General features: G+C 44.8%; 1 protein-coding gene across 3 annotated transcripts in view; it reads left to right on the forward strand.

The window, feature by feature from the left end:
- The first annotated feature begins 55 nt into the window (after nt 1-55).
- St6galnac3 (ST6 N-acetylgalactosaminide alpha-2,6-sialyltransferase 3) overlaps nt 56-25,124 on the forward strand; it is a 553,279-nt gene continuing 528,210 nt past the window's right edge. For all 3 annotated transcript variants that reach the window (XM_023703266.1, XM_023703268.1, XM_023703267.1), the window contains exon 1: nt 56-195. In XM_023703266.1, the coding sequence (XP_023559034.1) occupies nt 178-195 (18 nt within the window). In that variant the 5' untranslated portion in view covers nt 56-177. The remainder of the gene's footprint in view (nt 196-25,124) is intronic.

Below are 25,124 nucleotides of genomic sequence, written 5' to 3' on the forward strand. Positions count from 1 at the left end.
CGGGGCGGGGCCGGCGGCGGGGCGGGGCCTGGCCGCTGTGCGCGCCGCGGTCGGTCCTAGGGCTGCGGGAATGTGCGCTGGCGAGGTCCTGCCGCGGTGCTGCTCTCCCGCCAGCAGCCTGTGCGGCCCCTGACCCGGAGCGCCGCAGCTCGGCGGCAGGAGCGCGGGCGGAGAGCCATGGCCTGCATCCTAAAGGTAAAGACTGAGTCGCGGGCTCGGACCCGTGGTCGGCCGGCCGGCCCCTGGCTGCCGAGAAGCTCGGAGTCCGCCGCGGTCCCACCGCATCCTCATCGCAGTTGTGTTTGCTGGCATTGATTTTCTTTTTGTTCCTTTGGCACATGCATATGGAGGGAGACTGCAACGTGCAGCTTGCGCGGCTTCTTTCCCACCATCCCCGCTGCGCGCGCCTGCACGAGGAGCTGCAGACCGCGGGCTGCAGGGCAGAGCCGGGCTGCGTGCGCAGGGATGGGGATGGGGACGGCAGGCGGCGCGGGGCGCCGGGTCCCCGGCTCGGCTCTGCGCAGCCCAGGCCTTCCAGGGCCCGGGGATAGCACAGGGGCGCCTGGGCTGGGCCGGGGGCTGAGGGCGGTGAGAGGCACAGAGCATAGGACGGAAGGGAGGGCGAGGAGCGCCTCTGTGCCTTTGAGCCCGGGAAGAGCAAACTTCTGGGCTCACAGGTAGTTAGTCCCTAGCAGTGAGTTTGCTGTGAGATCTGCGGGTCCTGGGCAACAGCGGCTGTACTTCGGGGAAGTTCACAGGAGGATGCATTTGTCAATAGAGAGGTGTGCAACTTCTTAGGGCCATAAATTTGAACAGAAAGAAAAAAAAATGGTTTCACTCCTTATCAAAGCCCACTCAGCACCCTCTTTTGGTTGAGTCTTTTCAAGTCTAGGTTTTTTTTTTCCCCTGCACACCCTGGGGCTTTAGGTGGGAAGACTTGGAGCAAGGACTTCCCTGGAGAAGAACTTTCCACCACAGGGCGAAGCACCCTTCCCCCTTGGTTTTTTTCCCACACTGTTGTTTCTACCAGTGCTTAACCTTCCTGGTGAATCAGAAGCGCTCGCTAGACTTTGACTGGAGAAGGCAAGGCCTTTTCGTTCTTGGCTTGGGACCACTGTGTGTGGCGAAATGAAAACATCAGAAAACAAAGTTTTGGTTTTTGTTGTGTTGTTGTGAAATGACACTTGTGTCTTTGTAGGATGCTGTTCTGGCTACCCAAGTGTCTTCCAGAGTCCGGCCTTGGCCTCATCATGCAAACAAAAACCCACCCAGTAGAACTGGTTTCCCTTTCTTGGGCATTCAGAGATCAGACATTTCCTGCGACTGTGCTGAACTTCCTCTGTTTGTTTCAGAATGTTTTCTGGGACTCACACAGGGTGGTCAACTCATAAGGAAATAGTGCATCAGTATTACCAGACAGAAATTTTAACCTTAAGGCTCTTTGTATGAAGATTAAAGTATAAACATGAGTCATTTATCCTATTTATTGTGGTGTTTGGTGATGGGGCAATTGAGGAGCATGACGTTTATTGTTTGGCCACCTTTCTCCCTTTTGGTTTCTCCTCTGCCTCATTCTCTGTGTGTTTCAAACATCTTTGCTTTTTGGTGGGATTCTAGAGACAGAACCCAGGGCCTCACACATGCTACACATGCCCCTGGCCACACTGGGCCACATCTAGCTCCCCTCAAACATCTCTGATGCACACGTGACATGAGTGTGTTGAGCCTTTCACTTCTAGCATCTTGCATTGACCTCGAACACTTGGGCCATCTTTTTTTTTTGTGTGTGTGTGTGTGTGGTACCAGGGATCAAACTCAGGACCTTGTGCTTACCTGGCAAACACTTATTCCACTGAGCTATCTCCCCAGCCAACTTAGGCCACCTTGGAGACGTCTTTATCTTCCCTCAAAATGAATCTGGGATGCAGACAAGCATAATCCAGAGTAAAGACTTGGGATACAGAAATACGTTAGTCTGCATAATGGCTGCTTCCCTTCTGACAATGTGACCTTGGCCAAGTTACTTAAATGTCTCAGAGTCTCAGTTTCCTTAATATGAGATCAAAATAACATCTCTCTCTAAGGTTGCTGTGAAGTAAATAGGGTATAAAATGTGCTTGATGGCACAGGCACTTAATAAATATGTGCCGTTATCCCTGATGTCCAATAATGACTGTAGTTTAGTTAATACTCACTGTCCCCTCAGTCTGTTTCATATAACGTAACTCTCTCTTTCCTGAGGTTTCAGCCCCATTTTATGATCAAGAAGCTGAGGGTCCTGAGTATAAGTGGTGTATCCAGAGTCACTGAGGACTCAGGGCAGAGTGAGCCTGCATTCAGACCCACAGCTGCCAACTTTGCCTGGACTTAAAAGCTGCTCCCTGAACTTCCCCAGGGATGGCTCTCTAAGGTGCCTTCGTACTATTCAGTCGCTACTGCCTTTCACCCACAAGGCGCCTTCCTTGGTGATGGGCTGTGTCGGGCCACACAGGGTGGCGTGCAGAGCGCAGATTTCAGGCTCCATGTTCAGTGCAAGCTTGGCCTCTTGCATTGATTTTGGATAGGCACTTTCCTTCCAGCCTTCTGCCAAGTTGTAGACTGTGTACACTTACATGAGCTTTAATAGAGTTGAACTAAGGGTAAGCTGATGGAGATTTTTTTTTCTTTTTTTAATGTATTTGGTTGTTCCAGGGTCTCACCACACAGCTAGGACTCACAGCGATCCCCGTTTTCAGCCTCCCCAGCACTGGGGTTATAGGCATGTGCCATTAACCCCGGACTCTAGCTGGCTCAGCGGGCCCTGGGGGCAGGGCTGGCGCAGCATGTGGTGCCAGGGATTAGACATTGGTCCCTGAGCTTGCCTAAGTTTGCCTAAGCAGGCACTTTAATCTGCTGAGCTATCTCACTGGTCTCATGGAGTTTTAAAAAAATAAAACATTTTCTGTCACATACTGGCCCAAGTCAGGTGTCAGTGTCTGTAGGAAAGGATTTTCCTCCACTGTCTTAGCTTATGCACCTGGGCCTAATATTCAGATCAACAAAAGGGAGACTCACAAGAGAATAGTATGTTTTATTTATTTATTTATTTTTGTATTTAGTAGGGGTTCTACAGGGTCTCACTACACAGATTGGACTTGTAGTGATCCTCCTGTTTTCAGCCTCCCAAGCAATGGGATTATAGGCATGTGCCACCATGCCCAGTCTCAATCGCTGTCTCAGTGCACCCCGGGGGTGAGGCTGGCACAGCACACTAGGGATTGGTCCCTGCATCTGCCTAAGCAAGCACTTTAATCCACTGAGCTATCTAACTAGCCCATCTTTTCTTTTCTTTTCCTTTCTTTTTTCTTTCTCTCTTTCGAATAGTATATTTTTAAATAAAATTGATGTTGATGTTTTTGTGTTCTTAGAGAAGGCTTCATATAGACTTTTGTAAAGATCAGAAGAAGAAGGCAAACCTGAGTGCTTATGTAGCATTTTAAGGAGGAATGATAAATTTCAGAGAGCTGATAAGAAAAAGGAAATGAAAGGGGCTTAGGCCAAAGGAGGTATAGGAAAATGATTGGAAAATGTACAGAAGAAGCCATTGGAAAGTAGAGTTTTTTAAAAAGTAAGTTTATTTTGATGAATTTATCTTGGTGCTGACCCTCTATCTTTGATAGTAAGAATATTCTTCTCCTCCTGGTAGAGGGAAGGCACCTTTCTCATGGGAAATTTTATGCCTTGTATTTTTTTTTTTTTCTGTATTTTAGGGAAGGGTCTGCAGGGTGTTCAGGGTCTCACTACTAGATCGGACTCATAGTGATTCTCCTGTTTACAGCCTCCCAAGTGCTGGGATTATAGGCATGTGCCACCACACCCAGTCTCAACTGGTGTCTCAGCTGGCCCCAGGGATAGGACTGGCACAGCAGGCCCAGAGATCGAACACCTAGCCCCTGCACCTGCTTGCAGGCGCCTTAATCTGCTGAGATAGTTGGTTGGCCCTATGCCTTGTATTTTGGTAGAAAGGAAGGTGTCAGAGGGCCCTTCTTACATCTGCTTTTTCCTCGTTGCCTTTAGTTCAACATATCCAATAGTCCTTGTGGCATGTCACAAGATATATAAGCAATTAACTTACATTTAGTAGGAAAGGGGGGAAAAGTGAGCAGGGAGGGAGCAAACGAGGGAGGGAGAGAGAGAGAGAGAAAGATAGAGATAGAGATAGAGATAGAGATAGAGATAGAGATAGAGATAGAGATACAGAGACAGGGATAGAGAGACAGGAATACGACCATATTCCCTGTGTCTATCCCCCCTCTCCATGGCACCGTCTGGAATATAGTGCCCCCCGGAATCCAGTCACCTTCCAAACATACAAGTCATTTGGGGGCATCTTAGATTTTAAAAGTTACACTGTTTGTTGCACACCATGAAGAGTAAAATAATGATGGTGTAAGGGAAGCAAGGAGAGAGAAGGCCTTGTCCAGCCCTCAGGAGCCAGGGCCAGCTTCTCCCTGTATTGGAGCTGAAGAGGATGCACTCTGAGCCAGTGTTAGCTTTGTTCTGCACACAAAGACTTTAATCTTCTCCATAGATAACCGAAGGGGATTTTATTATTCATTTTTACATATGGAAAAACAGAGAACGAGGTGGTGATACGATGTCACTATTGCCTGGCCAATAGCAACTCCAGTAATGATACTCTTAGCCTCGCTAAGAGGAGAACATAATGCCATGGTAGTAGTTCTGGCCTTTTAGGGGATATGAAATATGGAATGGTCCTGCCAGGCACTAAGCCTTGCGCGGGGGGGGGGGGGGGGCGGGGCGCTCTGCATAGGCTCAGGGCCCTACTATGTGCAGAACTGGTCCTCATAAAAGCAGAGAGGTGACAACCTCGTAGACATTCAACTGTTGGGGTATGTGCTCACATCACGTGGCTGTTGAAGCCACAACAGGTGGGTATTAATTACATTTCCACTATTTACTTATCATAGACCCACAAATGATTTTTTTTTTTAAATTTGAGGAGTCCCGTTTCCAAAATGGGGATGACCATGCATTCCTAATAGGTTACCGCAGGATGGAGTGCGAGTACCTCCATATTTATTGTACTGTAGCAATCAACTCCAGCTCTCCTAGGTTCGGTTCTCACCGTGCACCTTGGTTAGCTCCCCCTTCTGGGTAGCTCTGCTGTGGTCCAGCGCAAGGGCCATAGGGGGCTCTGCTGTCTTCTGGGGCCCCAGAGTTCTCCACTGGATCCTGTGTGTTAGCTGTTCCACAAAGAGAGGGCACAGGGAGGGTCTCATGGAAGCCTTTAAAAGGTCCTTGATCTTTGGTAGACAAGAAAACTATCTGGGGAGATGGAAGGAGGAGGCATCTGAGTCCGAGTAAGTATGGACTATGTAGCAAGATCCTGCATCAAATTCTCCCCTACTTTAAGAAGGAGAAATTCTGCTTTAATTTGTACTTGCTTGATTACTAGTCACAGTGAGCTTTTAAACTTAGTTATTTGTATTTCTTCTGTTCTAAGTTACAGATACTTTATAATATAGAATAATAACTCATATTTTATTTTAATGGTTTTTGGTTGGTCAGCAAGCACTGTTTGTGCTGCAGGTTTTGATAGTTAACACATATTTGGCAAATCATGTTAAGCTTTGCATCTTATACTGATGTGAACATTGAGTGTATAGGTGGACACAAGGTCCTTGTGGGTTATTTCTACTCTCAAGAAGATTCTGATTCTGTTTATGGACATGGAGCAGATAGATGCTGGCATGACAGATGCATGGCTGAGCTGCTTTTACCTGTGCTCCACTCACTGTTTTTTTAGAAGATTTAACAATTCCTTTTCAGTAGAGGGTCTCAATATGCAGCTGGGACTCATAGCAATCCTCCTGTCTCAGCCTCCCTAGCACTGGTATTATAGGTATGAACCAGTTTCAGTGGCTGGCACAGTGCTCCCGGAGTTCTGGGGCCAGTACAGCATGTGATGCTGGGGATTGAACCTGGGTCCTTGAGCTTGCCTGTCAGGTGCTTAGACCGCTAAGCTATCTCCCTAGCCCATGTAGTTCTCTTTGATTGATGGGAAAGTGGATGAATGGTGACAGAGAGTTTTAATCATAATGTCTTCTCATTTAGTCTTCTTTTCTCACCTGTGATTCAGCCCTTTACTGTACTGCATCACTTTTGTCTCAGGAAAATCACTTGCATCTGCCCAGCCTGACTCCTTTGCTTTGTCCGTGACCTCGTGCTTTATCTGTCTTTCGAAATAAGCTCCTCTCCTGGAGGCTTCTCAGAGTTCTGCCCATCTTTCCCACTGCGTCCAGTGTTGTGCCGATCAAGCCATCTGTACATTTCAAGGCTTATCTCGGGTCTCTGGCTCTCACTCAGCCCTCTGCATGATGAAGTTAGTTAGCGCGGCTTCGAATTCCTTCAGAATCTGACCTCTGCCCTTCTGTCTGGCCTCTGCCACTTGCTTTTCTCTCACTCATACTTAGGCTCATTTCTAAATGACTCTCAGCTGTCAGCACGCTTCACAGCTCTGAGGTAGTGTAGTTTAGCATAGGTATTGGAACCTGGCCTCTGAGATCAGACCAACGTATTCCTCTCCCGAGAGCTCCAGGCCCCAAGATCCTTCCTTGTGAGATGAAACAAAAATAGCTCCTACAAAGAAGCAAAGAGCCAATTTCAAACAACAGAACCTGATGTGTATTAGGTCCTTGATAATTATGACTTGTTAGTTGTGGTGGTACATACTGTTTTCTCTGCAGGAAATCTGCTTTGCTGTTATTTTTCTTCCACTGATGGAAGTTCTGTTAGCTCCTGGGTCGGTCTTGCTTTTGAGGTCATATCTTCCCCTGCCTTGTCAGGCTCCTTTGTGCTCCCCTGCTCTTAGTTCTTGTCTCTGTAGCTGCAGGTGCATCCTGTGCTGTGAACAGCTTTTGTACCCAGCTGTTTTGCTTGTGCTGTCAGAGAGATTAGGGGCCTTCAGTAGGGTCATTATATGGTAGTTCTTGAGCATTTGAAGATGAATAGTGTTTTTGCCCTAAACAGAGTTACAGACTCATTGGGAAGGCAAATAAGCTAGATATTAAAGGTATGCAATGCGCTTTGAAGATATGAAGTGGTGTGGGAATGTCGGGGTGGGATGGTGGTGGGTCCCTCAGTTGTGTCTCAGTTGAGCGAAGACCTTGCTTTTTCAGCATGGTATCCCTAAGAACAAGTCTGGTCTCAGTACATGAACTCTAAAGGTTTGCTGAATATTTAAATGGTGTTACTACTTTGTTTTTGGACTTCAATCATAGACATGAGCCTAACCTGTGTTCTATAGAGCGTTGCATCCTTCATGGATGTAACGTAGATTTTTCACCCCCATATACAGCCTGCAATTTAAACCTATCCATTAATGTGCCCCTTAAATGCCTTCTCAGTGTGTTTCTTATAGGTCACTTGCAGCTTCTCATAGAAAATCTTGAGGCAATTTCAAGTGTGGAGGGAGGGGGAAGAGAGAACTGGACTGGAGGAAAGAAAGATGGAAAATAAAGGAACAATGCTTCTTTTGTTGTGACCATTTTAGTTGCCCAGATTTCATAAGAAGCAAAGAAGCAGGAAACAAATCAGAAGAGCGAAGTGGTGTGGTTCTCCAATTGTGAGGTCTCAGAGCGTTATTAGCAAAGCACAGGGCTTCACCACGCCTGGAACATCAGATTTCCCAGGTATACACATCACAGATCTTAAACTCTGAGATCACCCCAGCAAGTACCTAAGATCAGGCACTGTGTCTTGTAGCCATGCCAGCATGTTTCTTTCGGCTACTTGGGAAGTGCTGATGTCCTAGTGGCTGCCTGGCCTCATTTTGCATCTTTCCGTGACCAAGCAGGCACTCTAATCATGCCCTTTAGCACACTTTAGTGAGTGAGGAGCTTGGGTACAAGCAGGGCTTTCTGGGTGAATTGAGAACCCAAACATGGACTGTTGCCATTTGGTAAAAAGCTGGAGTGCTCAGGCTGGGTCCTGAGCTAAGGAAACTTTTATTACTAATAAAGATACTTCAGAAAAGCTGAGTAACTTGGCCCAGGTCCTGGATGTGGTAGATGCGAGGTGAGCCCGGGCTCTGTGTGGCCATGGAGTATCTTTTCCTTCTTAGACAATGGAGTAGATCTTTGTCGAGCCCTTTCATCATCTTCTACCCCAGCGACCCTCAGTCTAGGCAGCTTCTCAACTTGGCCTGCTGGGGACCACTTTTTACTACGTGGTTTTTATTTGTTCCTTCATTTGAGTTTCCTGTGTGACAGAGGAATGAGAGGGGCCAAAGAGACAGGGGCATGTGAAGTTTTTAATTCTGTGTCTGACACCGATAGCGCTTTAACTCTGAGGGAGCCATGTGAACTCGCTGCTGGTAAAGCCATGTGTGTGGTCCCTTTGGGGGTGACAGTGAAGGATGACTGGTGAAGAGGGATGGTGAAGGATTGGATTTACCCAGAGACCAAACTTCAGGGTCCCTCCAAGGTTTTGGGAAAAGGTCCTAGAGTTTCGGTATTTACAACTTTATATTGATTTTCTTAAAGAGGCTGATAAATTGTTTTTAACTTGTTGTTCTCCCATCTGGAGGCACCCTGGAATGGTGAAATGGTGTTGGAGACCGAAAGGGATAAAGATTGTGAGTCCATTTTGTAATTCAGGATGTGCTATGCCCATACCAAGGGGAAATTGAAAACCAACCATTGGTATTATTAATAAAGATAACAGCTGAAATCGAGGAAACCTATCCCAGCCCTGGTGATATGGAAGAAGAAGGGAATTTAGCTCTAGGGAGATTAGGGGAAGTTACTGATGATTTTTAAGGTTCTAAATTGCCTGAGTGAAGCTATGAAATTGCCTTTCCAGGAGGAAAATTTCTACCTGTTTGTGAGAACTTAGCACAAATGCGTGCCCAAGGGCTGGGCGTTAGAGGAATTCTTTTCTGTTTCTTGGCTTTATATTAAAGTGGAGTGAGGCAGTTCTCTAATTGGAGAGAGTGGATTTACAAGTGAGACCTGGATCCTATTACTGAAAGCTGCAGTTAGCTTTGGTATTAAAAGGCTCATTATTCAGGTTATGGATTATCCAGACCTGTTTGTCTGCAGCCATTGTGACATCCACCCTTTATGCATTTCACTGCCAATTAGCACCTCTGTTTAAGCCAGGAAAGGAAGAGGTGATGGGTTAATCCCTTGCCTGGTTAGCGGTTCTCAAAGGGTTTGTCCCCAGGAAGGTGGGAGAGGAGGAAAGATTATTGACTTTCACTATGGCTGCCTCTGAGAAAGGGTTCTGCTTTGGATTTTAAATGCATTTAAAGTTACTAAGACAGACCTTAGCCAAGCCTCTCCTGAGAGCTCTGTGAACAACCCGGGGGTAGGTAACATTCTTTGAGAGACCTACATGTCTTCATTTCCAGTGTGATAGGGAGTTTGAGGACCCACACAGCTGGTCCTTGGGAAAAGGAGGGAGAAGTTAACCCTAAAGAGACTGCCTGGGGACCAGGGCAGGAGGCATTGTGTCCTGGGGTCATTCCAGAGTTTGTGTAAAAACCGCATCTCCGTGTATATGTTATAAATATAGATATGCATCCACATTCATGCACTCGTATCTTAATATTTACTCAGATTTGAAAACTGTTGCATGTAAAATTCTTTTATGGGAAAGTCTGCTCTCCGACTTGAAAGGCTATTTTTTTTCCTTAGTGAATTTATTAGCTGTCCATACACCAAACACAAAATAAAAACTTCTTTGGTCAGTTTTGAAAACTGTATTTGAGTCTCGCTCTGAGCAGATCCTGATCGCAGGGAACAGGAAGGAAGACGTGCTCATCCTGAGCGGGGAGTAAAGTCAAATTTTAAGGACTGCAGTGAGCACTTGCCCATTTGAAGAGGGCTCTTCTGCTGAGGCCAGGGCGACAGGTACTTGGGGTGAGCTTGGCTGTGATTCTTGGTGTCATTGTTCAGCATGTGCTTGGCCCCAGCCGAGGGCTGGGCTGTGAAGAGGTGGCAGGCGGAATGTCTCTGCAGGGTTTGCCTTCTCTGTGAGGTAGTGAGGTGTCCAGGGAGAAAGTGGTTGTCCTGTCGGGGCTGGGTAGCACAAAGACCATGAGATGCAGAGCTCAGAGCCAGGTGGACTCTATGCCCAGTTCAGGCTTAGTGAGGATGGATGAGTAATGGTCTCGTGCCCTATAGCAGAGCTGACGATCTGATCGGAAAGAAATGTAGTCATGGGTCAGCTGGAGACTCTGGAAGAGCCACAGGGGAAGAAAACATGAGGAATTAAATAGTATGCTTTCTTTAATTTTTATATTTATAAAAATTAGATATTTTAATATTTAATCAATATAAAATTATTAATGAATACTTATGTCCTTTTTATAAGCAGCTCTCAAATTCAGTATATATATTGCAATTATAACATCTCTCAATTCAGATGCTAAGTTATCAGAAACACTGCTTCTGTATTTAAATTTTTCTAATTTAAGGTAAAAAGTAGCATCACATATTCAAGGGGCTACACACCTTCAGACATTTTCCAGTTGCTGGGTAGAGTATCTTTTTTAAAAAATGTGCATTAATTAAAATGAAATTACAAAAAAAATGTGGTCCCTCAGTTTTACCACACTGGTGTCAGTGCTCAGCGCTGACCACGGCTTGATAGCACATCCATTCATTTCTCCTCACCCGCTGGAGAGACTGCCAGTCTCAGAGATGAGCGTGTTTGAAGAGAAACACTCCTTCTCCAGGTCGGGTCGGAAGGGGAGAGGGCGCCTGTGCTTCACTCCCTTGTCAAAGGAAGGCACGTAAACAAGCAAAACCTAACTGTGCCTGAACTAGGGACACCCTTGAACCCTTGACACACATTTGAGGTCTCATCTGAAAACGAGGTCGTGGTTTCTCCGTCTCCTCATCCTGACGTCCCCCAGATGTTGTGCAGCTGCGGAGTCTCCCGAGGGACTGCTGCTTGGTGGGCTGTGTGAATTGGCGCTCTGGTCTCAGTGCTGCAGTGGGAACTCCTGGGGTCTTTGAAATCAGAGGCTGGCTTCGTGCGCTTTTGTCTGAGCTGTTGCTTTACTCCAGGGGAGCAGCATGCATGTGGGAACGATGTAGTTGATGAGAACGGGCCACATTTTAAGTCCGGAGACGAAGGTGATTGAAGTGCCTTTATGGGTTTTGCTTATTTTTCCCTACTTATTTCTGTATGTAAATACAGCCGCACACAAACAGGCGCATGTCCAGTGTTCTTAAAACAAAGAGGATGCTAAATCCGCAGCTCGGTTCTTCCTACACTTTGGCACTGTGTTTCTGTCCCGCTTGAACCACTTTTCCTACGTTGTGTGGTGCTGTGGTTGCTCCAGCAAGTGTTTCATTTTAATAATGACAGTAGGTGCCATTTGCTGAGAGCTTGCACTGTCAGGCAGCCAACCAAGTAGACTGCAGATGCTTATTCTCACAGCAAACCTGCAGGCTGGGCACTATTCATTTCACCTGACAGATGAGGAAACCGCTTATGAGGCTCCGTAACTTGACTAACGTGAGATTATTAGACCACTGTAAGCAAACTACAATACCTCCTGGGCAGAACTGTGAATAACAATGGGTTTTGCATTTTAAGGGGTTACAAAATCAGAAGAAGAATAAGATTTTATGCATGGAAAATGATATGGAATTCAAATTTCCAGGTCCATAAATATTTTTCTTGGAACACTGCTGCATATGTTCATTTCCTAGTGTCTCTATCTGTTTCATGTCAGAGTGGCAAGAGTTGAGTAGTTGAGATAGAGACTGTACAGCCTGGGAAGCCAGAGATACTGCATCTCTCTGTACAGAGGACGTTTGCCAAGCCTATACTTGACCTTTCTTTCTGTAGACTGTGAGAACCAGGGTCACGGCCAGTGTGGGTCTTGCATGTGTTGCTTGCATTAGCCTTTTGCCATCAATGTCAAGGATATTTTCAGAGCTGAATGAAGTCCTCTGTGTGGAAGAAGGCACTGAAGCTCAGAGAGGACAAGTACTCTCCCCTAAGTCACACCGTGGGCTGGAATGCAGACCCCACGTCTGTTCTCCTAAGAGAGATGCTGGCCACAGGGCCATCACTTTGAACTGCGTCAGGATTCCTGGAAGGCTCACCAGGGTGGAGATTGCTAGAAGGTACTCCTAACACCAGTGATTCCCACGGGGAAATGTCCAAGAATTTGCATTGCTATCCAGCCCTCAGATGCTGCACATAATGCCCAGCTGTGGACTGTACTTTGGGCTGTCCTAACCTGCTGCAACCAGTTAAAGAAAGAGTTTTTGTGTTATGGAAGCCACAGGGTAGAGATTCCAACTCATGCATCTTTCAGAAGACACTGATGTGAAATTTAGGTCAATTTAGGAGGTTAAGTCCAGCACGTTCCTATCTACTTTTTAGGCCTTGTAATCATTTGATTCTTGCCTCTCTTGTTCTCTCTAAATCTCAAGCTTTCCGATATTATGGGGCCCCACGAGTGTTGAATAGCTTGTGCCCTAGCAGCAAGAGGCTGGGATAGAAATGAACCCCTCACTGGTGGTATTGCTCATGTGTTTCCAGAAAAGCAGTTTATGTGGATTTCTGAGTGGAGGAATTTGGTTCCTGCTCATTGTGGGTCAAACCTTTTCCGTTTTGACTCCCCTACCCCACCCTACCCCAAACTTCTCATCTTGCTAACAGGGAAAATTCAGGGTGCAGGAATCAACTTTTGTAGTCAAACTGGGCCAGCTTTGGTCATATAAGTTAATGCCCAAGAGCTAGAATTCACTGTGTTAATTACTGGCCTGGTCAGTCTCATATTTAAAAAGTCATTATCTAAGGATTAGGAGGGGGAAAGGAAAGATGAGTGAGAGGTGATAGCTTTTTTTTCCATGTTGATGATTCATAGCCTCGTTTGGGATTTTAATAAGTAACAAAGAGCTTTGGAAAGTGCTGATGGAATCTCTTCTTTTAAATTCCTGTTGGTGTAAATAGACTCCGCTCTCCAGGTGGTGTACTCCTCGGCCTTCATCTGTCATGTGTCCCTCTATCCTGATTTCTTCCCTTTCATCTGTGACCCCCAGATCCTTCTCAGTACAGATGGGGGCAGGGATCATGGATTAGTTTGCCCAAGGACCCATCATGGATGCAGTCCCAGAGCAGCAAAGCGTGCAGAGCCGGGTTACCAGGTAGATGCCGTCCTCTGGATGAGTCCCTGCCCTGCTAGTGTGGCCTTCCTGAGGGTTCCCAGGAGCACTTGTCTGGGAGAGGTGCATCCAGCCTGTGCCTGGCATTTATGGCAGCTGTGGGGTGGCATCTCTCCCATTTCTGCCACAGCCGGGAGGCTGACATCACTGCTGCTTGTGTTTGCACTTTCATTGCTGACCTTCTCAACCCCACCATCGTTCCCTTCTCTCTGTTTCTAGGAGAAAATTCACTCCCCGGAGGCAGCGTGTACCTGCACCACAGCCCCCTTGTACTAGTCCTCTCATTCTTTCACCTGAGAGTGGAGAGCCTGACTTACTCTCTGTGGTTTAGGTTGCTTAATTATTTGTTCCTCGGCTGGCTTGAGGTCTGTTTAGTTCTGCCGCGCTGCTTAACCTCTGCAGCCTGCGGAAAGTGTAAGGTTTGTTTTCTTCTTGTTCACCTTAGACCCCGGCTATTCAAACCTTATGAAAAGAAATAGCATCCAACCTGTACCGCACTCGCGGTTTCTGTCTTAGAGCAATTGAAATCCACTGCGTGGTCTTCCAGGTAGATAGCCTTCCTCCTAGCCCTGTTTATTTTCAGCAAATAGAGACGTATTGAAGGGAGTTTATTTATCAAGTACTTAGAGAGGATCCAAGCACTGCGGGTGGGAGGACAGGCCAAGAAAGTGGACATAAAGGGAAGATCTGGTTCCTTGTGGAGGGGCCGGGAGGGGGAAAAGTTGGAGTCCGTGTGCCTCGCAGCAATTCTGGCAGCATTTGCTGAGTACTTCGCTTATGCTTGCTGTGTTGGAACTTTGCATTCGTATGTTATTTCATTTAACCTTTACAAGCTCCTAAGGTAGATGCCATTATAAATTCCCAGAAGGCTTAGAGAAGTTAGCATTCCGGGGGTTGGAGGTACTACTAGTAAAAGAGGGGCTAGGATTTGTATCCAGGAGTTTGACTGAAGCAAAATTTATAGGACAGAACACAATTTTACTCTTATATACAGATCAATCTATTTTTAATTTGCTCACAAGAAAATAATAATTCTAATGATATAATAAACGCAAGGGTTTTCTGGACCCTTCGTGTGTGGTAGATACTGTACTTACAATCTACAAATGATTCCCTGCAATGTTCACCCGTCTGTTAAAAAAATATTGCCATTGCCATTGCCATGGTATCTGTGAGAAACTTGGGGATAAAGAAAACAAGTTCTTCGCCCTAGGTCCCATGGTAAGTAGATGGACACTTGTAGGGCTATATTACTTTGAATCATTGCAGTTGCTAATGTTTTTAAAAAACTTATTTAATACAGGGTCTCCCTACACAGTTGTAGAGGATCAGACTTGTAGTGATCCTCCTGTCTCAGCCTCCTTAGCCCTAGGGGTTCTGGGGCCAGCACAGCATTTGGTACCAGAGGTCAAACTCCGGTCCTTGTACTTGCCAGGCAGACACTTAGACCACTGAGCTGTCTCCCCAGCCCACAGTCGCTAGCATTTATTATGTACAATAAGTATTACCTAGTAAAGGCTAGGAATTGTTCTCAACATTTTATGTTTATTCACTTAACCCCATTTTATAGATACCGAAACAGAGGCACAGAAGGTCACAGAGCTCCACTAACCATGACTGATGGTATTAAATACCATCACTAAGTGAAGTAGGAGGGGAGAATATTGCATTGTCCTGTTGTCCTTTTAGGTAATCTGAGTCCTTGGGTTGACTCTGGTCTTTGCGCTTTGTATTTAGAAATTTATTATCCTCATTATGATTTCACTACAGTGATTATATGAGCAGAAATTTAGAGAGAAATCCAAAACTTAAAATATTCCAAAGATGCTTGTAAATATTCTTGTTCGTGGCAGAGCTTGGAGTTTTATGTAGGACACTGGACAAACCAATGGCGAAATGGACCTAATCATTTTATACAAGTAAGTTATTAGTTATTGTCTAGGCTGTTAAATTTTCCATGTAATGGGAAGAGTTGAAGTTGGGACATTATTTCTTGGGCCAGGTGGTGAAACACTGTAGACATTGGCAGTTTTGGACTCTTAAATATGGTTGATAATGTTGCTCCTAAGGAGGATTCTGGGAAGTTCGGTCCTGAGGATTTTTCTATAGCTAGCAACTATTTCAATAGCATTGCTGTTGTGCTAGATACTATTTATTGATCTCTTGGTAGGTGACAGGTAAACTAGTCATCTTACATGCCGTGGATGAGATATTATAGCATCCCTCAAAGGTATTATTATTATCTCATAATACCTGCACCCCTGTTTTACAAATTCAGAAACTAAAGCTCAGGGAAGAAAACTAATTATCTTCAGTAAGTATTGTTGAGCTGGGGAAACAAATGCAGATGTAGCTAACTCAAAATACCCCCCACTTTTAACTGTCTCCTATTTTATCCTGTTGAGAACAGAATCCTGGAGAACTATTGATGTGACCTAATCATCAATACATGTTGAAGGAACATATGGAAAAATTTAGATCTGAATTAAAGTGAGCACTGTATAAAGAAAAAATCAAGGAAGACCTCGAACTTTTCTTTGACTTGAAAAATGTTCCAAGTAGATGTTCTGAGGAGAGTAATTTGTTTAGCTTGCTTTGTTCAGTTCAGACCTAATGGGATAGTGTCTGCTCTGAGAAGATGCTTTACAGAGCCTAGGTGAGTAAAGGTGAGCTTTTGCAGGCCCAGCAGCTGGAATGGCCATGCTACATTCAGGTCCTGATCCCCAACATGACTCCCCCTTCTTTGCTTATTACTCCTATGGTGCCTTGTTGCAGGTGGCTGGAGGATCTTTGGGAACTGCAGGGCATCTCATTCCCACTTGTAAGTGGTCAGTGGCTTGCCTTTTCCTTTGAAATAAATTCCACTTTATTCTGTTAGGACTCCAGAGCTCCCCATGAGCTATTGCTTCTCTCTCTGGCCTTCTCCAGGGCAGCCAACTTCTTATTCTCTCTGGGAATCCTCTTGGGCTCTTGACCTGCACCAGAAAACTTGTGGAACTGGTGATTAGTTCTATATGGCTGGAGTCGAGTCTGGACTGTGGGGGCTGGTGGGAGGTGAGGCAGACTAAAGCGATTTGACTTTTCAGGTAATGGGACACCTCTGAGACATTTTAATCCCAAGACTAACTGTGGGAGAGCCATTGAGTGGAAGAGTAGAATACAGAATGCTATTGTCTTACTGTCATTTTAGAGTCCTTCAGTTAGATCTGGGCATTGTCCATTGTATGTGGAAATAACTTGTTCCAGTCATGGTTGCCTTGGGTTGTGCAAGCATAATTTCCATTAGAAATCCAGAAGTCTTTGGGTACAGTGTGGTCCGACACATGTAAAGCACACATTCCTTGAAATGAAGGTGCAGGGTATGGGTCTTGGACTGACTGCAAATCAATTGGTGTGACCTCATTCCATGAGAATATGCCAATTTTTTTTTTTTTACTCTCTGTACAGATTTTATCGTCTTCATAAGATTTTTTTCTCTTTTCCTCAAGTTTGAAATTTTTGTATTGCACATTCATTCATGCAGTACTATAATGAAGCGTATAAACATAACATTTCCTCAGGCTCAGTGCCAAATGAGATAAAGGATAGAATTCACAATAATGGTTGATACATTGTGTCAACTTGAGAAGTTTAGAAATTTAAGGGACTGGGAGGGGTCCAAGGTCCTTACTTTGTACACACCCTCACCCTGTGTAAGAGAAAGCAAAGAAAGGCTGTGCTACCCAAACCCGACACTCTGGCTGTCACCTGGTGCCTTAAAGTGGTGCTCCTGTGCCGCGTGTCACCCTTCTCAGAGCCAGTGTTTATGGACTGAAACCTCCACAAGCTGGGAGCTACGTGAACCTTTCCTCCCCTAATTTTGAGTGTTGTATATTTTTTTGCCATAATTTTATTGATAAACAAATAGCAATGACACAGTTTCAAATCAAATCGGTAGGACAGTTTCAATAATTAACATACTGCATACATTCTTCTTAGTGGTTAATTGCTGTACAAGATGCAGACTTGATATCCGATTTACAAACACCATTAGAACAAATCATTCTATTCATTAAGAGAATGTAACCATATATCTATCCTAACCACTTTGAATACACAGATACAAAATGGACATTCATCTGTGTACCCTTTTTTTGTTAAGTTCCGTTATTTGAATATTGTAGGTGTGTAAACTCAGCAAAATATTCTAAAAGAGTCCAGTAGCCTATAATAGTATTGGGTCTTTGGCTTAACTGGCAATGTCAGAAATTGTTGACCTGAGTCCCCCACAGCTCAACATAACAGCATGGCTTTACGTCTTATATTTCGTTTTTATACTTTTCTACTAGATGGTTAAGACCAAGGTAAAGCAGGACCTATACAACAAGAGTTGTAGCTTTTAGGTCTGATAAGGTCAGTGAAATTCCCTAAGGATTTATCTTGAGATCTTGTACCTCAGATTGTAGAACCTTTGTCAGTGTCAGCCATGTGGATGAGTCACGGCCAATGCTTGGCCAATGTGCTCTCTGTGAAAGCCTGAGAGAATGTTTTCTCTCCATGTGACTCTCCTTAGGCACACTCTACATCATCTATCACTTTCCTCTTTGGCCCCATAATCTTCTTGATCAGGAAATTTGGGACACTACTGAGTTACATGATATTACAGTACAAGTTCTCATATGTCCTGAGTCTTAATTGACCTTGGAAGCCTAGGGCCAAAATGTTGGCTTTCCTTGCAGCCCTCCTTTTTCTCTAATTTTGGTCTGCCAACGTAGGTTGTTAACCATCCAGAAGACAAGTTTATTGTTATTATCGAACAACTTAGGATGTTAAGCTTAACCTCACTATCTGTCTGCATATCAAACATCTTAGGCATAATAAGGAACAGGTATTTATCATCAAGTATTGATATGTTGAACTTTAAGTCCCTACAGAATATGATAAAAAACATTTAAAAATTAGAATATATTTTAAAGAGAATATGCCATCTTAAAAGGGGGATAAACAACTATTTTAGTCTCATTGGAAGTGCTAATAAAAGTAAGATATTGCTGACAAGTCAACTATTCATAAGGGACTTGATGCTCTCCTTTAGTTAGAACAGCCCCAAATTCACAGATAATCTTTTACAGCTTTGGAAGCTTGATGTGAAAGCTGATGTTTTTTGTTTTTTGTTTTTTGGTTTTTTTTTCTTTTCTGGGCATGGTTGAATGCTTCATTCTTGTGATCTTAACCTCTTATTGGTATGGAGTAAGGTGCTTCTGGCCCATTGTGCATTAAGTGCCACCTGAAGTACTCACATCAAATGCCCAGTGTCTTTCCAGGACTGACTTGGGATGTGGGTTCGTATTATTGCCCACAAGGCAGCTGTTTATTGAATATAAGTAATAGTGGCCAAGCCTAGAATTAAGGGGCATGTTGTGCATGCGTCATTCATGGCTTGTAAGAACCTTATAGATCTGTTTTTAACTCCTGTGTGAGTTTGACTGGCTAATGAGAAAGTGCAGACTCAGACATTGTTTGAGGTCTAAGAGTTAAGAGCTGTCGAGCCGGAGTTCAACTCAATTCTAGCTCATGCTAACAACTGAGCCTTCAACCCTGGCTGTGTCCAAGACATAAAACCATTCCACACATGGGCCAGAGTGACAGTGTGCACAGTGAAGGACTGCTTTTTCCTTAGAGACTTACATGATAATGTATTTTGGGCTATCTTGTCTGAAGCCCGTTTTTCATTTGTTTTGCTTGATTAGAGACATACTTTGTTTTGCCTAATATATTCCTTTTTGGTGAATGATAGAGGCATCATTCTCTTTTGTATTTTTGTTTTCTTTAAAATATTATTCATTTCTGTATTTATTTGTGCATGGTTGCAGTGCATACTGATTGATTCCATTTATAGTGGGAAGTTGGTACATTGTAACTCTTTTTCGTCTGCTGCCCCTTGCATCTCTTCCTGTTTCTTCTAGCTCTTTTCTTGTATGTGTGTCTTTTTCAGACAGGGTTTCATTATGTAGATCAGGCTGGCCTTGAACTCATTTTGTAGCCCAGGCTGGCCTCAGTCTCCTCGAAGCAGTCCTCCTGCCTCAGCCTGCTGAGTGCTGGGATTACAGGCATGCACTGCCTCACCTGCTCCTTCCTTCCAACTCTTGGGCCTCTCCCATTAGGAAAAGCTCTAGTTCCATCTTTCTTCGAGGCTTTTTCCCTCCCTTTCCCTCTCTTCCCTTCCCTTCTCTAACATGTCTCTTAGGCATAAAAAGTATTTTTGAGCCAGAGATAAATAAGATGCATGAAATGGTGAGAAAGTTCTGTCTCCCCACTTTTCTGCCTAAAATGGGGCATATGAATGTCCTCTCCCTGGAGTCTTCTCTAGAATCTCACTTGGCTGCAGCAGGGGAATCCGCCAGCGAATCTCCTTCTCTTAGTTTCCTCTTGTATTCTTGTTCTTGCTCCCTTTTGAGAAAGATCTCCCTACTTCCTATTGTACAGCTGCCTCAGAAACTGAAGCTCCCCTTCTAGGTGTCTTTCTGAAAGAGTTCATGTTATCATATTAACGTGATGTGTACATGTCTGTGTTTATGACAGCGTGATGCATAATAACTAAATCTTGGAAGCAGCCTGTGTGTCCATTAACTGATAAATGGGTTAAGAAAAGCTGGTACTACTCTGCTACGAAGAAAGATAAACTTGAGGCACCCACAGGTGAATGGTGGCACTTTGTGACCACAATGTTAAGTGAAATAGATCAAAGAAGCTTAGATATTGCCGTTTCTCTTGTATGAGAAATAGATACCTGAAGGGCATCACGCTTTTTACAGAGTCAGTCAGCTGAATAAGGATGCTTTCTCCTTAGAGGATCTGAGGCCTAATCCCTTGGTAAAGAATTATTATGTAATTGAATATTAATGTCTTTGTTCTTCTGTTTTATAGCTTCACTTTCAAAAAATAATGGGCAGTGCTAATGCTTTTTTAATTTTTTTATTTCTTTAGTGCTAATGTTTTTTGATATAAGCCCAGTCCCCCTGGTTTTCCAGTGGTGGAGATGGAACCTAAGAGCTTATGCATGAAAGGCAGGCACGCTACCACTCAGCTGTAACTCCTGAGTCTCCATGCTTTTCTGAGCACTTCTATGGGAGTTCCTACTGTACCTGGAAGCAACCCGCTCAGATTTGTGCAATCTTTGTGTCCACTTGACAGCAGAAGAAGCTGCGCTCTCAGGCCAGGTGCAGGGCTACCTCATAGCACTCACCCTGGGCCATCACACCGAGTTCCCTCTTGAGGGATCCTACACTTAGCTCAGTGTTCTGTAGTTGCTGTCATAAAGTTCCCTGCAAGTTTTGACAGGGGCTCTGCATTTTTTACTCTGCAGCGATCCCTATAAATTATGTCACTGGCCCCATGTGGGCGAGTTGTCCAAGGTACAGATGCAGTGCTGGCCTCAAGCTGCCGTGCACTGAGTTCTGCTCATGACATCCTTATAGCCTGCATAGCCTCTGAAAGCAAGACCCTTGTGTCATTGATTCCTCTGGACCTATCTTTACAGGCTAAGTTAATTTGATTCATTTTTGTTGAATTCCTTGTATTTGCACCTTTTTTGTTGGACTGATACATAGAATTTCTCAGCTAGGTTTGAAGGAGAGCAGATGTCAACATTTGAAGATACAGCAAGTTCATCCTTGCTTGTGAAAAATCATGGCCAGAAGATAGATAGGAATGATGTAGAAACATTGTAATGTATTAGTTTCCAATAATTTTACTGGGAGGAGAAAAGAAAAAGTAACCTGCAGCTTATCGGAAAAGGATGCAGGCCCTGTGTGGCGAGCTCTAGGAGCGACACTTAATTACCACGTACCGCTTTATGGACTGTTTTATGAGAAGCTGCTCTTTAGCCTTTCATGGGCTGCAGTAAAAAGAAACACAGAAAGATAGAAGAGGATTTCCATCGCTTTGATGAAAATTGGTCTTCAGTGGTGAGTGGCTGGAGTCCGTTGTGTGTCCTGAGGACATCGCTGGATGAGGCCGAGATGACAAAGTCCCCAGCGATTGAAGGAGACAGATGTGATCATGAGAGGAGCCAGAACACATCCCCTCAAAATATGTCTCTTAGGCGTGAAAAGTATTTTTGAGCCAGAGGTAAATAAGATGCATGAAATGGTGAGAAAGTTCTGTCTCCCCACTTTTCTGCCTAAAATGGGGCATATGAATGCCCTCTCCCTGGAGTCTAATCTAGAGTCTCACTTGGCTGCAGCAGGGGAATCCGCCAGCGAATCTCCTTCTCTTAGTTTCCTCTTCTTTTTACCTTCCCAGCTTCTTCCCTGAGGAACCCCAAAGCTGCGTTCCTTCATCCTATCCTTTTTCTGTTCTTCATGCACTGGTGACTTTTTGTTGAACATGGCACCAAAACCAGAGCGCTAAGTGTCTTCTAGGAGTTACTTTTTTATGGAGATTTTCTCTATGGGGTGAGATGTACGTCACCCGCATGAGTAAAGTGGTTTATATATTGTTAAGCCTTCATTTGCTACCAGGGTTTGTCTCACGGAACTCCTGGGGGTTGAGGGGGACAGTTTCTTTTTTTCCTGGGCAGTCCGCAGGACACAGGGGCTCTGACAGAGCAGGCAGGGCCACAGGAGCACCAGGGAAGTGGCTGGTAAAGTGAAAGGGCATCCTGGATGGTGCAGTGTGGAAGAGAGAGAGCACGGTTTGGCTGGACTGTGAGGATTTGGCCCTGGGTGTTGGAGACGGAGTTTAATCGCACAGTGGAGAGCAAACACCGCTAGACTCTGTGCTTGGATGGAATGTGGATTCCTATCTCTAGGTATTGGTGATGATTAAAGGCTTTTATTACAGGTTTTATTAAATAGATTTTATTCGTGGCTTCCCAGGTGCCAGACACGATTTAGCCTATAATCTCTAGTCTCCATGAACTCTTTGGGGTTAGTTACTCACCTTTTGCAGAGAAGGAAACTGAGGCACAGAGCTGTTTAGTAACTCACCCAAGTTCACCCTGAGTGTGTTTCACTGGCAGAATTGTGATCCCTGGTGTCTGGCTCTGGACTCTGTGCTGTCGAGGCAGTGTGGTGCCAATGCCAGGGACAGAAGCTTTTCTATGGGGAGAAAATCTGTAATTTACCTTTCTAAAGACTGCCCTGGGGAATGTGTGCCAGGCCTGGTCTTCCACCCTGACTCCGTTCCTCCACCCCCAGCCGGTTACAGCTTCAGATGACATTTCCCATCCTGCCTGCTCCGTCTCGTGCATCTTCTCCCTTTGCCTTGCTCTTGCCCTCAACCCTTGCCCTGTGTGCTTTGAAGCCATCCTTTCCCTGCCCTCAGCAACTGGGCCTCCTTCCTCTCAGTCCTGCTGTCTACATTACAGAGGTCTGCATGGTCCCTGGCCTCCTGAGTGCTGTCCCTACTAGAGTCACTTCCAGGGTTGAGAGATGATGAGTGACGCTGACGTCAGGATTTGAGTCAGTGTCCCTACTATATTATTTCCATCCCTTTCATCCAGGGTACCAGCCAATGTCTTTGAACTTTAGAGACAAACTTTGGAGATGTGGGTATCAGGGCCATGCCTGCTCTACTCGTGACTGTCAGGAACAATGAGAAGTAAGATGGTTTCATTCGCAGAAAGACCCTTCACTGGTTAAACTGTCACTAGCAAAAGTGGTTTTATTGAATGCGTGTACTCTTGACTGTGTGTACTCTTCTGTGTTCAGTCATTCCTGGCAACTTTATGTCTTGCAACATTGCAAAGCTGAAAAGGTCTGGCCAGGCAGTGACCCCTCAGTTGCCTTTGAGGAGGAGTGGATGAGCTCGCCCAGATGCAAGTGGGATGGGCAGGAGGAGGGCGGTTTTCTCCAGGCTGAGGGGCAGGCTGTGCCTGAGTTGGGTCTTGGGTACCTCCTGTAAGCTTTCTGAGCCTCCCTTAACAGGAGCCAGAGCTGCCTACTGGAAAGGACCAGTGTGAAGGTTAGATGGGAGGTTCTGTAGAAAGTGCTTGGTACACAGCAAGCGCCCGTGATTGCTAACAGCCGTTCTTTTTATTCCAGAAGAGGAAGGAGTTAATCTTCCAGTGCCGAGTGTAGGAGGGGGAAAGCTTCAGAGGCGTTTATGGGCTTTCCTTCTCCTCAGCATGCTGCTCCATTCCCCTGTCTCCGTCTTTCTACCCTCAAGTCCGAACAAAATTGGTTGTCTTATAATCCTGCGCAGCCTTTGCCGTGAGCCCTTCAACTGTGCCCTGCTGACACTTTGACAGAATCAAAACACCAACAGCCAGAGTGGTTGGTGGGATTTTAAAACTTTAAGCCATTCCCATGGAGGAGTGGTGCCAACTCTGCCGGGTGAACCAGCCCAGACAGATTGGAGGAGCTGGCGCCTCTGGTGGAGGGCTTGGTTACCTAGGAAACATTTACCTAGACCTGGTGACAAAGGGGCTGTCACCTCCGCCTGATGCATGCAGAAGTATATCAAGTTGCAGGGGAGATGGAAAGAAATGATTTTCCCTTGAAATGAAGTAGATGCAGGTGTTAATTTCTTTTGAATGGCAGCTAATTTTCTGTATTTAGAGAGGGAGGGTGCAGCTTAAACAGGAACTTCTAGCTGAAAATACTCTCTTTATGAATCTGGCATGCATCCTACGAGGAAAAAAAAAAATGTCCTGGCTCCAGGATTGTTAGGCTTCCTGTCTTTTTGGCAGCTTATTACATTTATTTTACTGCTTTGGGGGATTAGAAAATAGTCTAGAAAGGCCATTTCTTTAATGACTTGGAATATTAATGTGGAAAGCTTGCTTGTTGGCTAATACAGTGAATGCTGTAGCTTTTGTAACTAATTGGCTATTGGGTCCTTCACTCCCTGAAGCTTTCTTGAAATGTTTTCTTTACAGTATTGTGAAAGATAATGTACATTAAGAAAAGTGCACTGTACAATTTAATAGTCCAGTGATTTATCATAAAGTGAATATGTTTATACCCCTGACTGTAAAGAAGGGCAAAGAAGTTATTACTAGAGGTTTTGTCACCAAAGCATGTATTTCACTCTGGCTTAATTTTGTTCCTTTTCTTGAATTCTGTATAAATGGACTCACACTGTGTGCTTTTGTGTCTGGTTTCTTTTTCTCAGCGTGGTGCTGTGAGGTGTGTCTACATTGTGGTTGTGTTCACTGTAGTTTATTCCTCTCATTTGTTGGATTTTATTATAGGAGTGGTCCACAGTTTGCTTAATCACATGACTATTGATGGCTATTTGCAGTGTTTCCATTTTTTAGTTATTATGAAAATGATGTTGTGAAGATTCTTGCACGTGTTTCTTGGAGGCAGATGTATACACGATTCTGTTGGTGTGCGCTAGGAGCGGGATGGCTGGGAGAGGATATATATTATTTTAGGGCCCAGTAGCACAAAGCAAAAGCACTATGTTCATACAAATATTAAGTGAACATAGGCAGCATTTCACTTATCAACTAATGAGGAAACCAGTAAGATGCTCCATCTGGCTTCCGGGGTGACTCAGGAGGCCTAGGTAAGCAGAACAGTGAATGAGGAGGAGGTGAATTGGTGAGTAGCTGCATGGCTTTATTCACAAGGCAGTAATCCGTAGCATTCCAACAGACAGTTCATTCGCATTTCTGTGGACAAGGAGTTCTGTTTTATTATCATTTTTTGCACCTGGACGAACTGCACAATAGCTGGACCATGATACCAGGCAGGGCAAGAGAAGTGCGCATTCTGCAGGACACTAAGTCCTCTTTTTCCTCTCCTATTCAACGTCTTTCACAGTTTTTCCTGATGATTGACAATGCCAAACTGTTTCCAAATTATATCAAATTATTTTCCCAGCAGAAGTGTTCAAGAGTGTGATTCTCCATGTCCTTACCAATAGTTGGATTTGTCAGACTTTTAAACTACCATTCAGGTCAGAAGGGATATATATCATTTTCTATCTGTCTGTCTG

This window comes from Octodon degus, unplaced genomic scaffold (assembly GCF_000260255.1).
Source record: "Octodon degus isolate 3935 unplaced genomic scaffold, OctDeg1.0 scaffold00167, whole genome shotgun sequence".
In the NCBI taxonomy this organism is placed as follows: Eukaryota; Metazoa; Chordata; class Mammalia; order Rodentia; family Octodontidae; genus Octodon; species Octodon degus.